The sequence below is a fragment of the Pogona vitticeps genome, chromosome 7 (genome assembly GCF_051106095.1).
Source record: "Pogona vitticeps strain Pit_001003342236 chromosome 7, PviZW2.1, whole genome shotgun sequence".
Lineage (NCBI taxonomy): Eukaryota > Metazoa > Chordata > Lepidosauria > Squamata > Agamidae > Pogona > Pogona vitticeps.
In genome coordinates, this window is record NC_135789.1 from 4,364,409 (window position 1) to 4,377,235 (window position 12,827).

The 12,827-nt window shown below is 45.2% G+C and overlaps 2 protein-coding genes across 5 annotated transcripts in view; one reads left to right on the top strand and one right to left on the bottom strand.

Annotated features, from left to right (window-relative positions):
- The window catches only part of C7H1orf159 (chromosome 7 C1orf159 homolog), a 26,456-nt gene extending 22,808 nt beyond the window's left edge, over positions 1-3,648 (bottom strand). The window contains exons 1-2 of one of the 3 annotated variants that reach the window (XM_078379250.1): positions 3,600-3,648; positions 618-776 (exon numbers count right to left, since the gene is read on the bottom strand). In XM_078379250.1, the coding sequence (XP_078235376.1) occupies positions 618-623 (6 nt within the window). In that variant the 5' untranslated portion in view covers positions 624-776; positions 3,600-3,648. Of the gene's footprint in view, positions 1-617; positions 777-3,368; positions 3,461-3,599 lie in introns of those variants that run through there. The other 2 variants (XM_020782284.3, XM_020782286.3) reach the window with 2 other exon arrangements.
- A 60-nt stretch (positions 3,649-3,708) lies between these two features.
- Positions 3,709-12,827, top strand: part of TTLL10 (tubulin tyrosine ligase like 10) — a 121,104-nt gene continuing 111,985 nt past the window's right edge. Inside the window, exons 1-2 of one of the 2 annotated variants that reach the window (XM_078379245.1) lie at positions 3,709-3,831; positions 8,943-9,096. In XM_078379245.1, coding sequence (XP_078235371.1) covers positions 8,959-9,096 — 138 coding nt within the window. In that variant the 5' untranslated portion in view covers positions 3,709-3,831; positions 8,943-8,958. The remainder of the gene's footprint in view (positions 3,832-8,942; positions 9,097-12,827) is intronic. The other variant, XM_078379247.1, reaches the window with a different exon arrangement.

A 12,827-nucleotide genomic window follows, 5' to 3' on the forward strand; every position in this document is an offset into this window, starting at 1 on the left:
AGCTTGGATTATTTTTTCCTAGTGCTTGGAATGTGCTTTTCTCCACCCACTTTTCTTTTAGCTTTGGCTGTTACCATGTGCACTGTATACTAAACAGCTTAAGACAACTTGGCCTTTAGTTTTTAAAAAATTGTAGGCCCTTTCAATCATCATGAGCAAACTTTACCTGGGAGAGAAATTTTGAGGCAGGCAGCTGCGCTGCTGTTTTCTCTCACTGACAAACTTATTTCTAGGAATAATTCTGTTTTAGTTTAGTTTCTAATAGGTGATGAATACAGTTGTCTCTTGTTTAATTACATTAAAGGAGAACAACTCTGTCGCAATTGGAGGAAACTGATGAGAGGCGCTAACCTGGTAATTTCCTTGTTTCAGCCATCTCTTACCGTATTTCCTATGAAGAGAAACAATTGGTTGCAACTCTGGCTACACACCTAACACAAAGAACAACCCATCTAGGGATATGCAAGACATGAGAGACAAAGAAGCAGAATTAAGGCTCAGCACAATCCAGATCATATCTCTTTTTTCGGTGAATTTATGTTCATTAAAGCACCAAATGCTTCTAGTCCTCACCGGTAGAGAAGCCAAGCCTGAAAGCATGTTAACTCTTCACTCACCGACATTGGATCTTTAGGCTTCACTCCTCCACATCAACAGCAAGAGATTGTGGTACTTTCACAACAGAGAGGCACAGAAATTTTCAGACCTGTAGCTCCACAGGAACAGGAAAAGGCCTGTTTTGGTTTTAAACTTCTGTCTGCTTCAGAGCACGAAACCTGCATCAGATCAGCAACCACTCAGTTGTTGTGGGAGTTCCCGTGACACACACCTAAAAGCAATCCTCATCTGAGAGGCTGGGCGAAATTGCACCACATGCCAGCAACTTTATCTCTACAGGCAGAGTACAAGCTGTATTATCCTTGTACTTACACATTCATCCTGTTCTTTGTCTCTCCCTTCATGTACGGGTGGTGCTAGGCCCTTTACACTACAAGCTCCATTCCGCCATGAGTCACACAGTCCTTACGTTGCCACATCTCATTTGTCCTTTTAAGTGGCAGCACAAGGATAGGAAGGCGAAGTGCTACTCTATGTCAGATCAAACATACACCCATCTAGTCCACCACTGCCTGCAGCTTTCTGACTACAGGATCTCCTACTACTTGTTACCAAAATATATTTTTTTTCAGCTAGAGAGCAAACCTTGAACCTCTTGCATGGAGAATACAGGGCTCAAGCAACTTATCTATGTTACCCCTGAGCAAAAACAGACAAATCTTACACAGAAACCCACTGTAAATGAGGATAAAGGTTGAGGAAATCAACAGCCCAACCCTCTCCCCTTTCAAAGCGGTTGCAGCTTTCCCATTCCGTGAGGTTCCTAGCCCCATAACTGTTTATATGGCCCCACAGTGCCCTTCATTGCCTCCTGCTCCCACTGACATCATAAAAAATGCAGGAGACCCAAATACCCCACCAAGAAAAAAAAAAGACACAGAGTGAAGACATTAGTCCATGGCAGATGAGTTAAGAGCACCACATTAAATAATCATCTTAGAACTGCAGAGCTGGAAGGGACCCTATGGGTCCTCGAATCCATCCCTTGACAAAGAGGCACAAGTGGGGAATCAAACTCCCAACCTCTGGCTCTGCAGCCAAAGACCTAAACCACTGAACCATATAGAGAATTGTTTGCCATTGTACTGCCTGACTTCAGACCACTCCTCAAAGGTTGAAGGCAGAAAATACAACACCACCATTCCAAAAAGCCCCAGGTGGGGGGGATATGATTGACAAATTGAATTAACAAGGTAGCCCATGATGCCCTTTCCCTGCTTATATCAGAGGTAGAAGCCTCCAGACTTGACAATGACAGTGAAGATCTACAATTTCCCCTGTTTGAGAGAACTCATCCCTTTTTCATCACAGTCAAACCTATTGTTTAGAAGGATAATATACTATTTCTAGGGAAACAGTTGGTGTGTTTCTCAGCAGCTGGGGAACTACAGAGAGTGAAGGCAATTGCCTTCACAACTGGCTTCCCTGGGGCATTGCTTTGCTTCAGTGCCAGGAGGCACAATTCTGGACCAGAAAGTCATTTGATGTAACTGGAGAGAAGCCCTTTCATGTGCCCCAACACACCAGGTGAACGCCTGCTCCCCAAAAAGTCTTTTGATGCTCTGAAGTCTCACAAGCCAGTCAGGCACAATATTTTGAGGACCCGCTGATGGCTTTATTGTCACAAAAGGCCATCCTGGACCAGACATCCTCTCTCATTCTGAAATCCCCTCATAGGGATGTTGCAAAGAATAAAAAGTGCAGGATCTAGAACTATGTTCACAGCCCTGGGCAGAAAGTAAAAGGCCATAAATGGAATAATAGCGTACAATAAGCAATCAATAAATAAACAGATTCTTTGCAGAGCGAGTTTTGCCTCAAAAGTTCACCGCTACAAACAGCCAAAACATCAAATACATGGATGCTCAGATGCTCTCCTACCACCTGAGCCCCAATGATACAAGACCTACAGTTCTTCCCCTTTTGGAGTGGGCCAGTTTCACCCCTTTTTAAAGCGTTTGTGTGTTGACAGTCTCGGATCCAGAGAAGGGCTGCCCTCCTTGCAAAAGAACCATCGCCTTTCTTAGCCACCGAAACCGAGACGCCACAAGAAGGCCATCTCTGTAAGTGAAAAAGATTCCTTCGGTCTCTGAGTTCATGCTTTCCGCCAGCAACTTCTAAGACACGGGAGGGACCCCACATTTCTACAACGGAGTCCTGGGGCACCTTAAAGACTTAACAAATTTTGATGTAACCCAATGAAAGCTGAGGAGGGTACCATCCAGGCGCCACACAAGCTCCACTGTTGTTGGTGCCACAACAAAGTAACCCGGGGCTGGCAACTGTGCCTGAAGAGGGAAACCACACCAAGATGTGTAGAGTGTTTAAAAACACCAACAACAATAACAACACACCTCATGGTGGGGTCCCAGCATAAAATGTGTAGGGCAAGGGCTGAAGGGGCTGCCCCCCAACCCCGTTTTATTGGGCTATATAGGGAAGCAAAACTTCCTTCTCCCAGCCCATAATAGACGGAGGAGCCAAAACAATATTGGATAAATATCTTTAGCACCCCTCAATATATATATATATATGGGGGTAGGGCAGGATTTCCTGTCGCCCCCCCCCTCCTCAAGGGAGGGCCCTCTGCTGAGCCCCCCCCCCCCCCCGACTCCTTCTCCTTTCCAGGCCCTTCAGGGATGCTGGCTGAGGGGCTACGGGGTCTCCCCCGCCACGTCTCAGGGGCTCTCACGTTCGAAGGGAGAGGCAGCCGAAGCCCCGCCCACCTGCACCCCCCCTCCCTTTCTCACCTGAGGAAACGGTTTCCACAGCCGTTAACGGTCCCCGACCGTCCCCGGCTCCCTTTCGTACCCCCCGCCCTGAGCCGGCGCCCTGCCTCGTCCTCTCCCGCTGTACCCTGGGATTTGTAGTCCCCGAAACCCGCCTCGGGCCCCTCCGCGCCGCTGGGCAGGCCGCTCTTCAGGAACCACAACTCCCATCATCCAATGCGCCTCCCTCCTGCCCCCCCTCCCGCGCCTCACCTCGCCCAGGTAAACAAGTCCTCGCTGGTCCTACTTCCTCTGTGGTTGGTTTCTGCAGCGCTGCCTCTCGGGAAATGTAGTCCTGGGCAGGAAATGCGACGCTAGCAGGGCTGCACCCGGTGGACTACAAGGACCAGGAACCCTTTCGGGAGGGAGGCCATTTTATGCGTTGCTAGGAGACGAAGACGCCCCCCCCCCCCCGAAAAGGTGGTGGTAGTGGATGAGGGATCAGGTGAGAAGGATGGTTTTTGGGATGTGTTTTTTTCTTTTTGCTTTGGGGAATTAAATACTGTCTGCATCTTATATATATATGTATATAGTATACAGTATATGCACAATTTATAGCTGCCACATGCATATAATTAGGCTTTGCAAATAATAAGCAATTATGCAGTTAATTTTGTAATCAATAAATATTGCACTGTTGTATTCTAAGCAATTACGTGCAGTTGCCATACATCATGCTTGCTTGCTAGACAGTTTTGCAAGCATAAATTGAATATTGTTATTTCCCAGCCACAGACACCTGAATTATTCTGGCCATTAGAAAACAGTATTTTATTTACCGAAAGTAATTTAATTTTTATATTTCCATTTCTTTGGGTTGTGAGAGAGGAAAAAACTAAAACGGTCCCGGTTCTCCTTATCTGCATGCATGTTGTGTCATGAAGTAGGAAATTGAGTTAAAAAAAACAAACCCACAAAGTCTCTGATATTTGTTCTGCAGAGAATTTATTTGTTTGAAAACCCCTCTCTAAGCAGACACACCAACAGGTCTTTGGGATCTCTCAAGAACTGGTATGATAGACTTCACAGATCTGAGGTGCCACCACCCAGCAGGTCCTGCTGTTTTAACTCCCCACATCATCTCAGATGGTAATGATACTTAAAGGGACACCATCCGGATGATTTCCACCACTTGGGGGGAATAATCCAGAGATCCTTTTGTGGAGGCAGGCCATCTCAGGTGTTTTTAAGAGGTAGAGCTGCCCCTAGAAGAGACAGTGGTAGGTGATGAGTGTTACTGTAAGCATTTATTATTTATTTCATTTGTTTATTTGTACCGTTTATTAAGAATCAATATACTTTCAAGTCCCACAACCTTCTACGGGAGTTTCTGCCTTTTTTTAAATCCCCTTTTCAGAGGTTTCTCCATCAGCAAAAGGTCCTCCGTTTATTCTAGAAATATTCTGCACATAATTCCTAAGATACTGCACAGGAACAGAGACCATACTCAACACCTCTTGTCAGTTTTAAGTTCTTAGACTAACACAACTATTTGCAACTGAAAAGAGTTAAGTGCCTGAAATTGACATGACCAACATCTGCTGCCAAACTAATGGGACCCTTTGAAACTGACCAGTGTCAGAGTGTGCAATTGACAGCAACAGTGAAAAGAATAAAAAATCCTGCAGAGGGTAATATTGTGGATAGTGGCAACTGCAGGACTGCCAGAGTTTATTCTGTGCAGGAAATCAGTGTAAAGATGAGAAGGGATAGTGTTCAGCTTTTCTCTCTGTAGCTTCTCCTCCAGGACATCTCTCAATGTTTATGGAGGTCCGGGGGACAAAATGTGAAAACCAATTGGGACCAAATACATGCCACGTCCCAAACTCTCATATCCTCCTCCATGCTGGAAAGTTCTTCTCAGCAGCTTATATATATCTCAAACTCAGCATAAAAGGAAATAGGGATGAGGAAGGCAAAGGAAAACAAGGGAAAACTCAGGCTTGGATTCTTAGTATTATAACACTTTTCATGAATGATGATGGTAAGAGGCAAAGCCTGCAGGAATTGGCTTCTTGTGAGACTGGAGAATGGCCCTGTTTCCTTCGCTTATACTACACTTCAGTACATTGAATTTACATTTTTAAGCATGCCACTTCTCTATCCATCCATCAGGGTTAGAAACTCCTTCCCTTGTCAAATCCCCACCCCACCCCCCCAAAAAAACTTGTTGCATCCCTGGGTTCTGTTAGGGATATGCTAGGATGACTCGTGCACAGAAGCTCAAAGAAGGGCCCTAAAAATCCACGGGTGGCTGTGATTATTTGGCAAGCCAAGGGTTGCTTAGTGGTTAATCATCTGCTTTGCATGCACAAATTCCTTGGCATTTCATTTTCCAGTTAAAAGGGGTCTGTAGCAAAGAATGTTTGGAGACCTGCTGCTAGGCAGAAGAGACAATGCTATCAAATTATGGATCCCAGTTACCAACGATGAGAGATTATTGCTGAATTCTGACCAAGGATGCCTGCTTGGATGGTGCTTTGTCAAGGTGGAGAACAGGGCCCGGCATCCCACCTACCCCTGTGCCCCATAAAGCCTCCAGGCAGTTCCGACAATCTTGATTCCTTTGGCTTTACATTTCCTTAGGAGCAAGGCAGGTTGAAAAATGTTCAGTCCTCCTGCGCGTGACCTCCACTTAAATCACTAGTGAAGTAAAAAGTTCCCTACTCGTAAGTACATAAGTGCTAACAAGCTTAGGAGCAAGCTGCTGTTTCCTCTCCCTCTGACTGGCCAATTAACACGCTAAATTCCATGGAGCCGTCAAAGTCGAAAGCTTTGTTTTGGGGGGGGGGTGAGGAGGAGCCGGGCAAGATGTATTCCTGAAAGGTGTCTCAACATGAAATTTTAATTCTTGTTATATCTAGAAAGCGGTTTTGATGGGGGGGGGGGGAGAGAAAGTCACAACTGCTGTTTGATATCTCTGAAGAATCAAAGGCAGCTTTGATTTGAAAGAAACCTTTGATTTCAGCACGGGGGTGGGGTGGGTGTGAAGGAACAGAAAGGCAGCGGAGAGAGTCGGGTATCCCCTTGGTTCCGTGCTTTGTTCCGACAAAATGTGACTTTTCTTATATGCCAGAAAAAAGAGAGGGGGGAACAATCTAAAGTTGTATTAAATTGCCACTTAATGTATAGTTCTTTACAACCCTGGCTGGGCAACCTGGTCCCTCGCAGGTTTTGTTAGGAAGTGACTCCCATCCGCGTTGGATTGCATGGCCAGTGAGGAGATCTGCTTTGTGGTCCAACATCTGGAGGGCCATAAATGGCCCATTCCTGCCGTATATCCATCATCGTCCAAAACGGCTGTCTTCGGCATCTTCCCAGTATTTTGGATACAAGATGAAGAGAGAGAATAGGCCTTCTGGCACAGATGACCTGAAATAAGAGGTTGATAAGGCAGCCTTCCCCCCCCCCAAACAGACTCCCCTGCTTCCTTAAACACACACACACACACACACACACAAAGACAAACACACAAACACAGCATTTTCCTACAGTACTCCAATAATGATCACTCTAAGCCATCAAGTTGATTCCAACGAATGTCAGCTCTTCCCAGGAAGAATACGTCTGTTTGTGATACATTAATTCCAAGCTCTCAGTCAGATCAGTTAATTAGGATCCACTAATTAACAGTTCAATAGTGCCATTCCAAGGTTGAGAAACCATTGCCATTTTGTCAGCTGGATAGCGCTGTTCCTGTGTTAACAAACCATTGTCATTTCAATTTACCATCTGTGTCCTAATCAGTATACAACTTTTACCGCTATGGAAGCAAATGTCATCATCATCATTGTGTGCCCTCAAGTCAATTTTGACTTATGGTGACTCGTTACCATTCTCTTCTGGGGGAGTCCTGGGACTGTACAGCTTGCCCAAGGCTATCTAGGCTGGATCTTCTGGGATCAACAGCAGGGAATCAAACTCCCAACCAGACAGATATCCAAGTCACTGAGATATCCAGCCAGTGGTAATAAATATAGAGGATATAGATTTGTGTACCCTGTGTCTGAAAAAGTGGATTTTGATCCACAAAAGTGCCCACTGAAATACAACTTAGTCTTTTAAATGCTGAAATATTTTTCCTCCCACCTCCTTTTTAAAATCCTCACTTTTGCCAGCAAGGATCAGATCAGCATCTCTTCCAACCTCTTCAGATGCTAGAAGCCGGGTGCCCAGGACTGCCCTGGTGGAATCCAGTTTGAGACTCTAGGCATCTTCCACTCTCTTTGGGAAGCCCCACAAGTGAAGATAATACCTATCTTTCTATCTTCAGGCACAGTTTAGAAAGAACGAGATCTGTCTCTTGCCTTAATCTTGGCTCGCCTTTCCTATTTGAGCATAACACCACCCCCGGGTAAAATAGCTAGAGATTTATTTTTATAAAAAGGCCAGGAAGGCAGCATGGAAGAATGGGTTAGAATCATCTTCCCTTTGTGCTTTCAAACTGTGTGACACAGAAACCTGGGTCACAGTGAAACACAGTGAAGGAAGCAGTTAAGATCTGGAGAGATTACAGAATGACAGTCTTAGAGATATATTAATGACCTGTTTATTGGTCTTGTGCGCTACCAGATGAAATTTTAATTATCCGTGTAACAAGGCCAGGACAGATCCATGTGCTTTCCTGCCTGTCTTTTTGAAAACGGTGGTAGTTTATTCGCACATTAACATATGTAGTAAAGTACTCTATTTCTGTACTGATCAAATAGCCATTCCAGGAGGATTTAAGTACTTCCAGAATCTGTAAATTCAAGCTAGCTGCCTCTTTCCCTAAGTGCCTGGCCCCTGCTACATATTTAAAGAAACAAATCTGCAGTGCTGATGTATGTAAAGCCGAAACACCAGGCATTGTGCATTTGATCAATGTTAGCAACAGAAAAATATTTCCATACTCTCATGAAAGGCAAGCTCTTGTGGGAGAATTTGCAAGAGGATGGATTTACTTCTTGAAGTGTGAAAGAAGCAGTGGGCAAGCTGACATGACCGGATGAAGAAACGGCCCCTCAATTCTGTCTAAAGTTTCCGCATACACTGGGAGGTTTTTAATGACTCTTATGGATTTACATGTGCTTATGTTATATACAGCTGGCTGGATAGTTCAGGAATCTGGCTATGGAGCCCGAGGTTGGGAGCTTGATTCCTCACCGTGCTTTCACGGAGAAGAGCCAGCCTGGGTGGCCTTGGGCCAGCTGCACCGTCCCAGGGATCCCTCCCCCTGAGAAGAATAGATAGTTTTCTAGCTAGCTAGATAACTCTAGAAAAGGTCACCATAAGTCAGAACTGACTTGATGGCACACAATTATTATATTGTTATATACAGTGTAAGATATTAGAAACACACCTATTTATTATATGAGGCATTTGAAACTTTTGTTTAAGAAAATATGAACTTAGCTGACCAAAAAGAGTTGATTGTAGCAAAAATAGAAATCCTAATAACAACGTCGTCCTCAGAAAACAATAACAACAACCCAAACTGGAAACAGGTAAGGAATTAAGGGAGGGAATTAAAATGGGGTGTTTGCACCAAAGACCAATAGCATGTCTCTGCAACAGGAGATCCAAAAGAAAGATGGAGGTGGAGACGCAGAAGAATTACTGTGCCTTCACAGTATATCTTGGAGGATATGATGAAGAAGGGAAAGACAGAATGGGAGACACTACTGAGAGCATTCAGGAAGCCTTTGAGAAGTTCCGAAGACGGCGGCAGGTAAGAATAGCCACGATGGAAACTGTGCCATGAAGTTGATTGTGATCAGTGGTTTAATTGTTGGTTCCTAAGTGACAAACTAGGGGTTGGGAACATCACTCCCATTGGGCTAAATCTGGCCACCTTGAGGATGACATCCAGCTCTTTAGTTTTTCCCCCCAGAAGGCTGTGTTCTCTTGTTCTCTGTGGCCCCATCATGTGGTTGGTGGTTCTCCAGTTCTACAGATGTTTTTCCTCATTCTTGAATCATGGATGGACCATTGGAAAAGTAAGGCGTTAAGGGTCAAAGTGAGCTAAGAAACCAACAAGGGTGTCAGATGTAGTGTCCTTCAGGTTTTTATTGCATCACAGATACCCTATATAAAAATCGTGAGGAGCAGATCTGGGTTTACACACATACATTATTCGAATGCTCCATTGGGTCTGGGATTGTATTAGGTGTACCATGGTGCAGGTGACCCACATTTTAGATTTAGCTTGGGGTTCTCTACCGTTGCTGCACTTACTTTGCCAGGTGCTTCATTGCCTTGATCCACCTAGACATTTCCTTACACCCATGACTCAGGAGGAACCCTAAGAAGGAATCTCATTGACTGGCCTGGTCATGTCATCCCCATGTTCCACAGAACAAGGAGGGCTTTGGCGGGATCCCCTAATGGCAAGAGAGTCCTCCGGAACAACCAGGACAGTGGTTCCCAACCTTGGGTCTGCAGATGTTCCTGCACTAAATCCACCAGGAACATTCCCCACTAGTTGTGCTGGCCAGGGTTTCTGGGAGTTGTAGTCCAAGAACATCTGGGGACCCAGGGTTGGGAATTCTGAAGGATCCTTACATATCTAAGAGCCACCCAATTTACTAGATTTTTCCAATTCCTTAACAGTTCCATGAAATCAAACAGTGACCCATGATTGTCAGCTTCAAGCTGAGAGAAAATAACTTCGGCTGATTACAATCTATTACAATCCTAAGCCCACCAAGGATGTTTGCCACGGTGACTTCAGGGTTCTAGGACTGATACAATAGGACCTCCATGTCAGTGGGAGGATAACGGCCACCATCTCTTGTGGATGCCTGAAACCATGGATATAGGAACACATACCCCATTCTCTCTCTCTGTCTCTAATATAATGACGCAGCACAAAGGCAGAAGGCATTTGCATTTCATATGTAAGGGCTGTGACAAACGGGAAAAGTGAGACCGCGGATACCGGTTTATGTGGATATGGGGGCCTTACTCTAGTCCAAAGCAATCGCTTATCCATAGCACTCTTTTTTCCTCCCCTTTCCCTTCATCTGCCTAGCAAATCTGATATTAACAGAGCATGTGCTACTGTTACTATGGAAGCCGTGAGATCCTGAGCCACCTCTGTCTTAGCAGGAACATGGAAGCCCCCCCCCCTCGACCCCCATCACAGTCAACGCAAGGCAGCTTCTGGGTGACAGGCAAATAAATAAATATATCGATAAATAATATACGTCAATATATATTTCATGAATGTGCTTAACTGGCATTGAAGTTGGTGACGCTGACCCAGTTTCTCAAGCGACAAGTTCAAGACAAGCTGCTAACTTCCACGAAGAGGAGCTGGGTGTGATGCTGAGAATCCATGCGTGCCTTGAGATAGACAGGCAGAGAAATAAATAAATCCAAACAGGTTTATCTTGTGTCCCAGGTGGCCAATGGTAATCTCCAAATGGACACAATTTAAAAAGATGGATGTATATAGAAATAACCAATTTATTCCACTGAGGCGACTCATTGCTGTTATGCCTCTACTCTATTCCCTTACCTGGATACTCACACCGCCGGCTGCTTTATTTATTTATTTTTTAAATCCAGACAAGCTAGTCCCCTCCTCCCATTTATATTTAAAGAAAGGAGGTTTAATTCCTCCTTGATGTCTCCCGAGAGGTGAAACGGTTGTCTTGATGCTGAAAATTCTACCCAGCACATAGTAATTCAAGGCATTATTAAAATTAATGATTGTTTTCCCCTCCGTATAGATTTGTGTACCCTGTCTGCAGATGAAAGCTCTTGGCGCAAATTGTATCGGCTCGGTGTTGTATGTATGGATTTAATTGTGTGTCTTGGTAACAGCCTGAGCTGCTAATTAAGCCTGATGAAGATCATTCGTATATTAGATTTTCCTTTGTGGCGTCTGGTCTTGTTTTTAAAGTGGTTTTCCTCCTTTCTACCGTGCTGTTTTCACTTACTTTAGCTAGAAGCAAGAAGGATAGAAATGATTCTGGAGATAGGAGAGTGGATAAGAAAAGTTACATTCTGAGCCCAATCCGGGGGATTCTGAGTTTGTGTGGTTGAAACGTAACGTTTCCAACCTCTGGGTAAAAGAGATCAGGAGCAAGGTTTCAAAGCATTAGCAAGAACTGGTTGTAAAAGAAGAAGAGTGAAAACGTGATGCAGGATTTGGCAACGTGTGGCTGTCCAGATGTGATCAAGTCCTAACACCCATCACCCCTAAACAGCACAGCCAATGGGGAGATGGGTCATGGGAACTGTTCTCCCATCAAATCGAGTCATTCCCCGTTCTGGGGCTACAAATGTTCCATGGAGTGAGGGGGAGGTGGGGGTGGGTGGGAAAAATGGCCCCTGGATGCCCAGATGTTGCCTACCTCTGTTGTAGGACATGTTGTTGTCTAGAGCAGTGGTTCCCAGCCTTGGGTCTCTAGGTGTTCTTGGACTACAACTCCCAGAAGCCTTCACCACTCACAGTGCTGGCCAGGATTTCTGGGAGTGGCCCTCCAAGAACATCTGGGGACCCAAGGTTGGGAACCATGGGTCTCTAGGCCAAATGTCATGGAGATCTATTCTGGAAGAGCGGGATGAACTCCACGGTATGGGATGATGTCAGAAGCTGTGGCTAGGAGAAGAGGAGGTGCCCCAGCTTGAAGGTCCTGTGGATCCAGAACAGAAGTCTACATCTTTGTTTTTCCAGCCCTGGCCCATCCAGAGGCCTTATCTGAGGGCCACATTGTTATCACTTCCAACTGAAGCCTCACAATGCCGTTGGAGGTGACTGTGTGCGACTCAACTTACAGTGAAGATCTGAGCAGAACCTCCTCAGGTTTTCTGGTCCATCCTTGACTTGCTCTGATCACTTTCTTTTAAACGAGGTGGTTGTTGATGGATACGGCCATCAGCTACGGGCTGCCCACTCTGACCTAGAGGGTGTGTGCTGAATTTATGGACGGCTCTGTAAACCCATGTTTTACGATGGTTGTAATCTGTAGATGTGAGCCATTTCCACATATTCCCAAGGAAGTCAATCATAAAGGGACGCCTTCCCCAAGGAATCCTGCATCCTTTCCTATTGGAAACGAAGAAGATGTTGATTTTACAAGATTGGTAATAATATTAGTCAAAAGATCCAGCCTCTCGAGTGGGTGATGGAAGTTGGACTGATCCGATCGGTCCCCAAAGCAAATTCCTGTGCTTGAGATATAACCCTTGTAAAAATCCTCACCGTGGTGGTTAATTTGCCAGGTCACAGCATTGCGGCTTGCTGGATGATGAGGATGATGCTCGGTGTGAAAAGATTGGCATACGGGCGACTGTGTTTCCTATTTCATTACATGGGAACCAAAGCAAGGTGACAGCGGGTTGTATTTTGGGAAAGGAGACAGATTACACTAATATCACGGTCCCACCTAAAGGCCAAAATGGATTTAGGATGCCCAGCGGAAGCCGATGCCTTCCTGCTGAGTATATTTT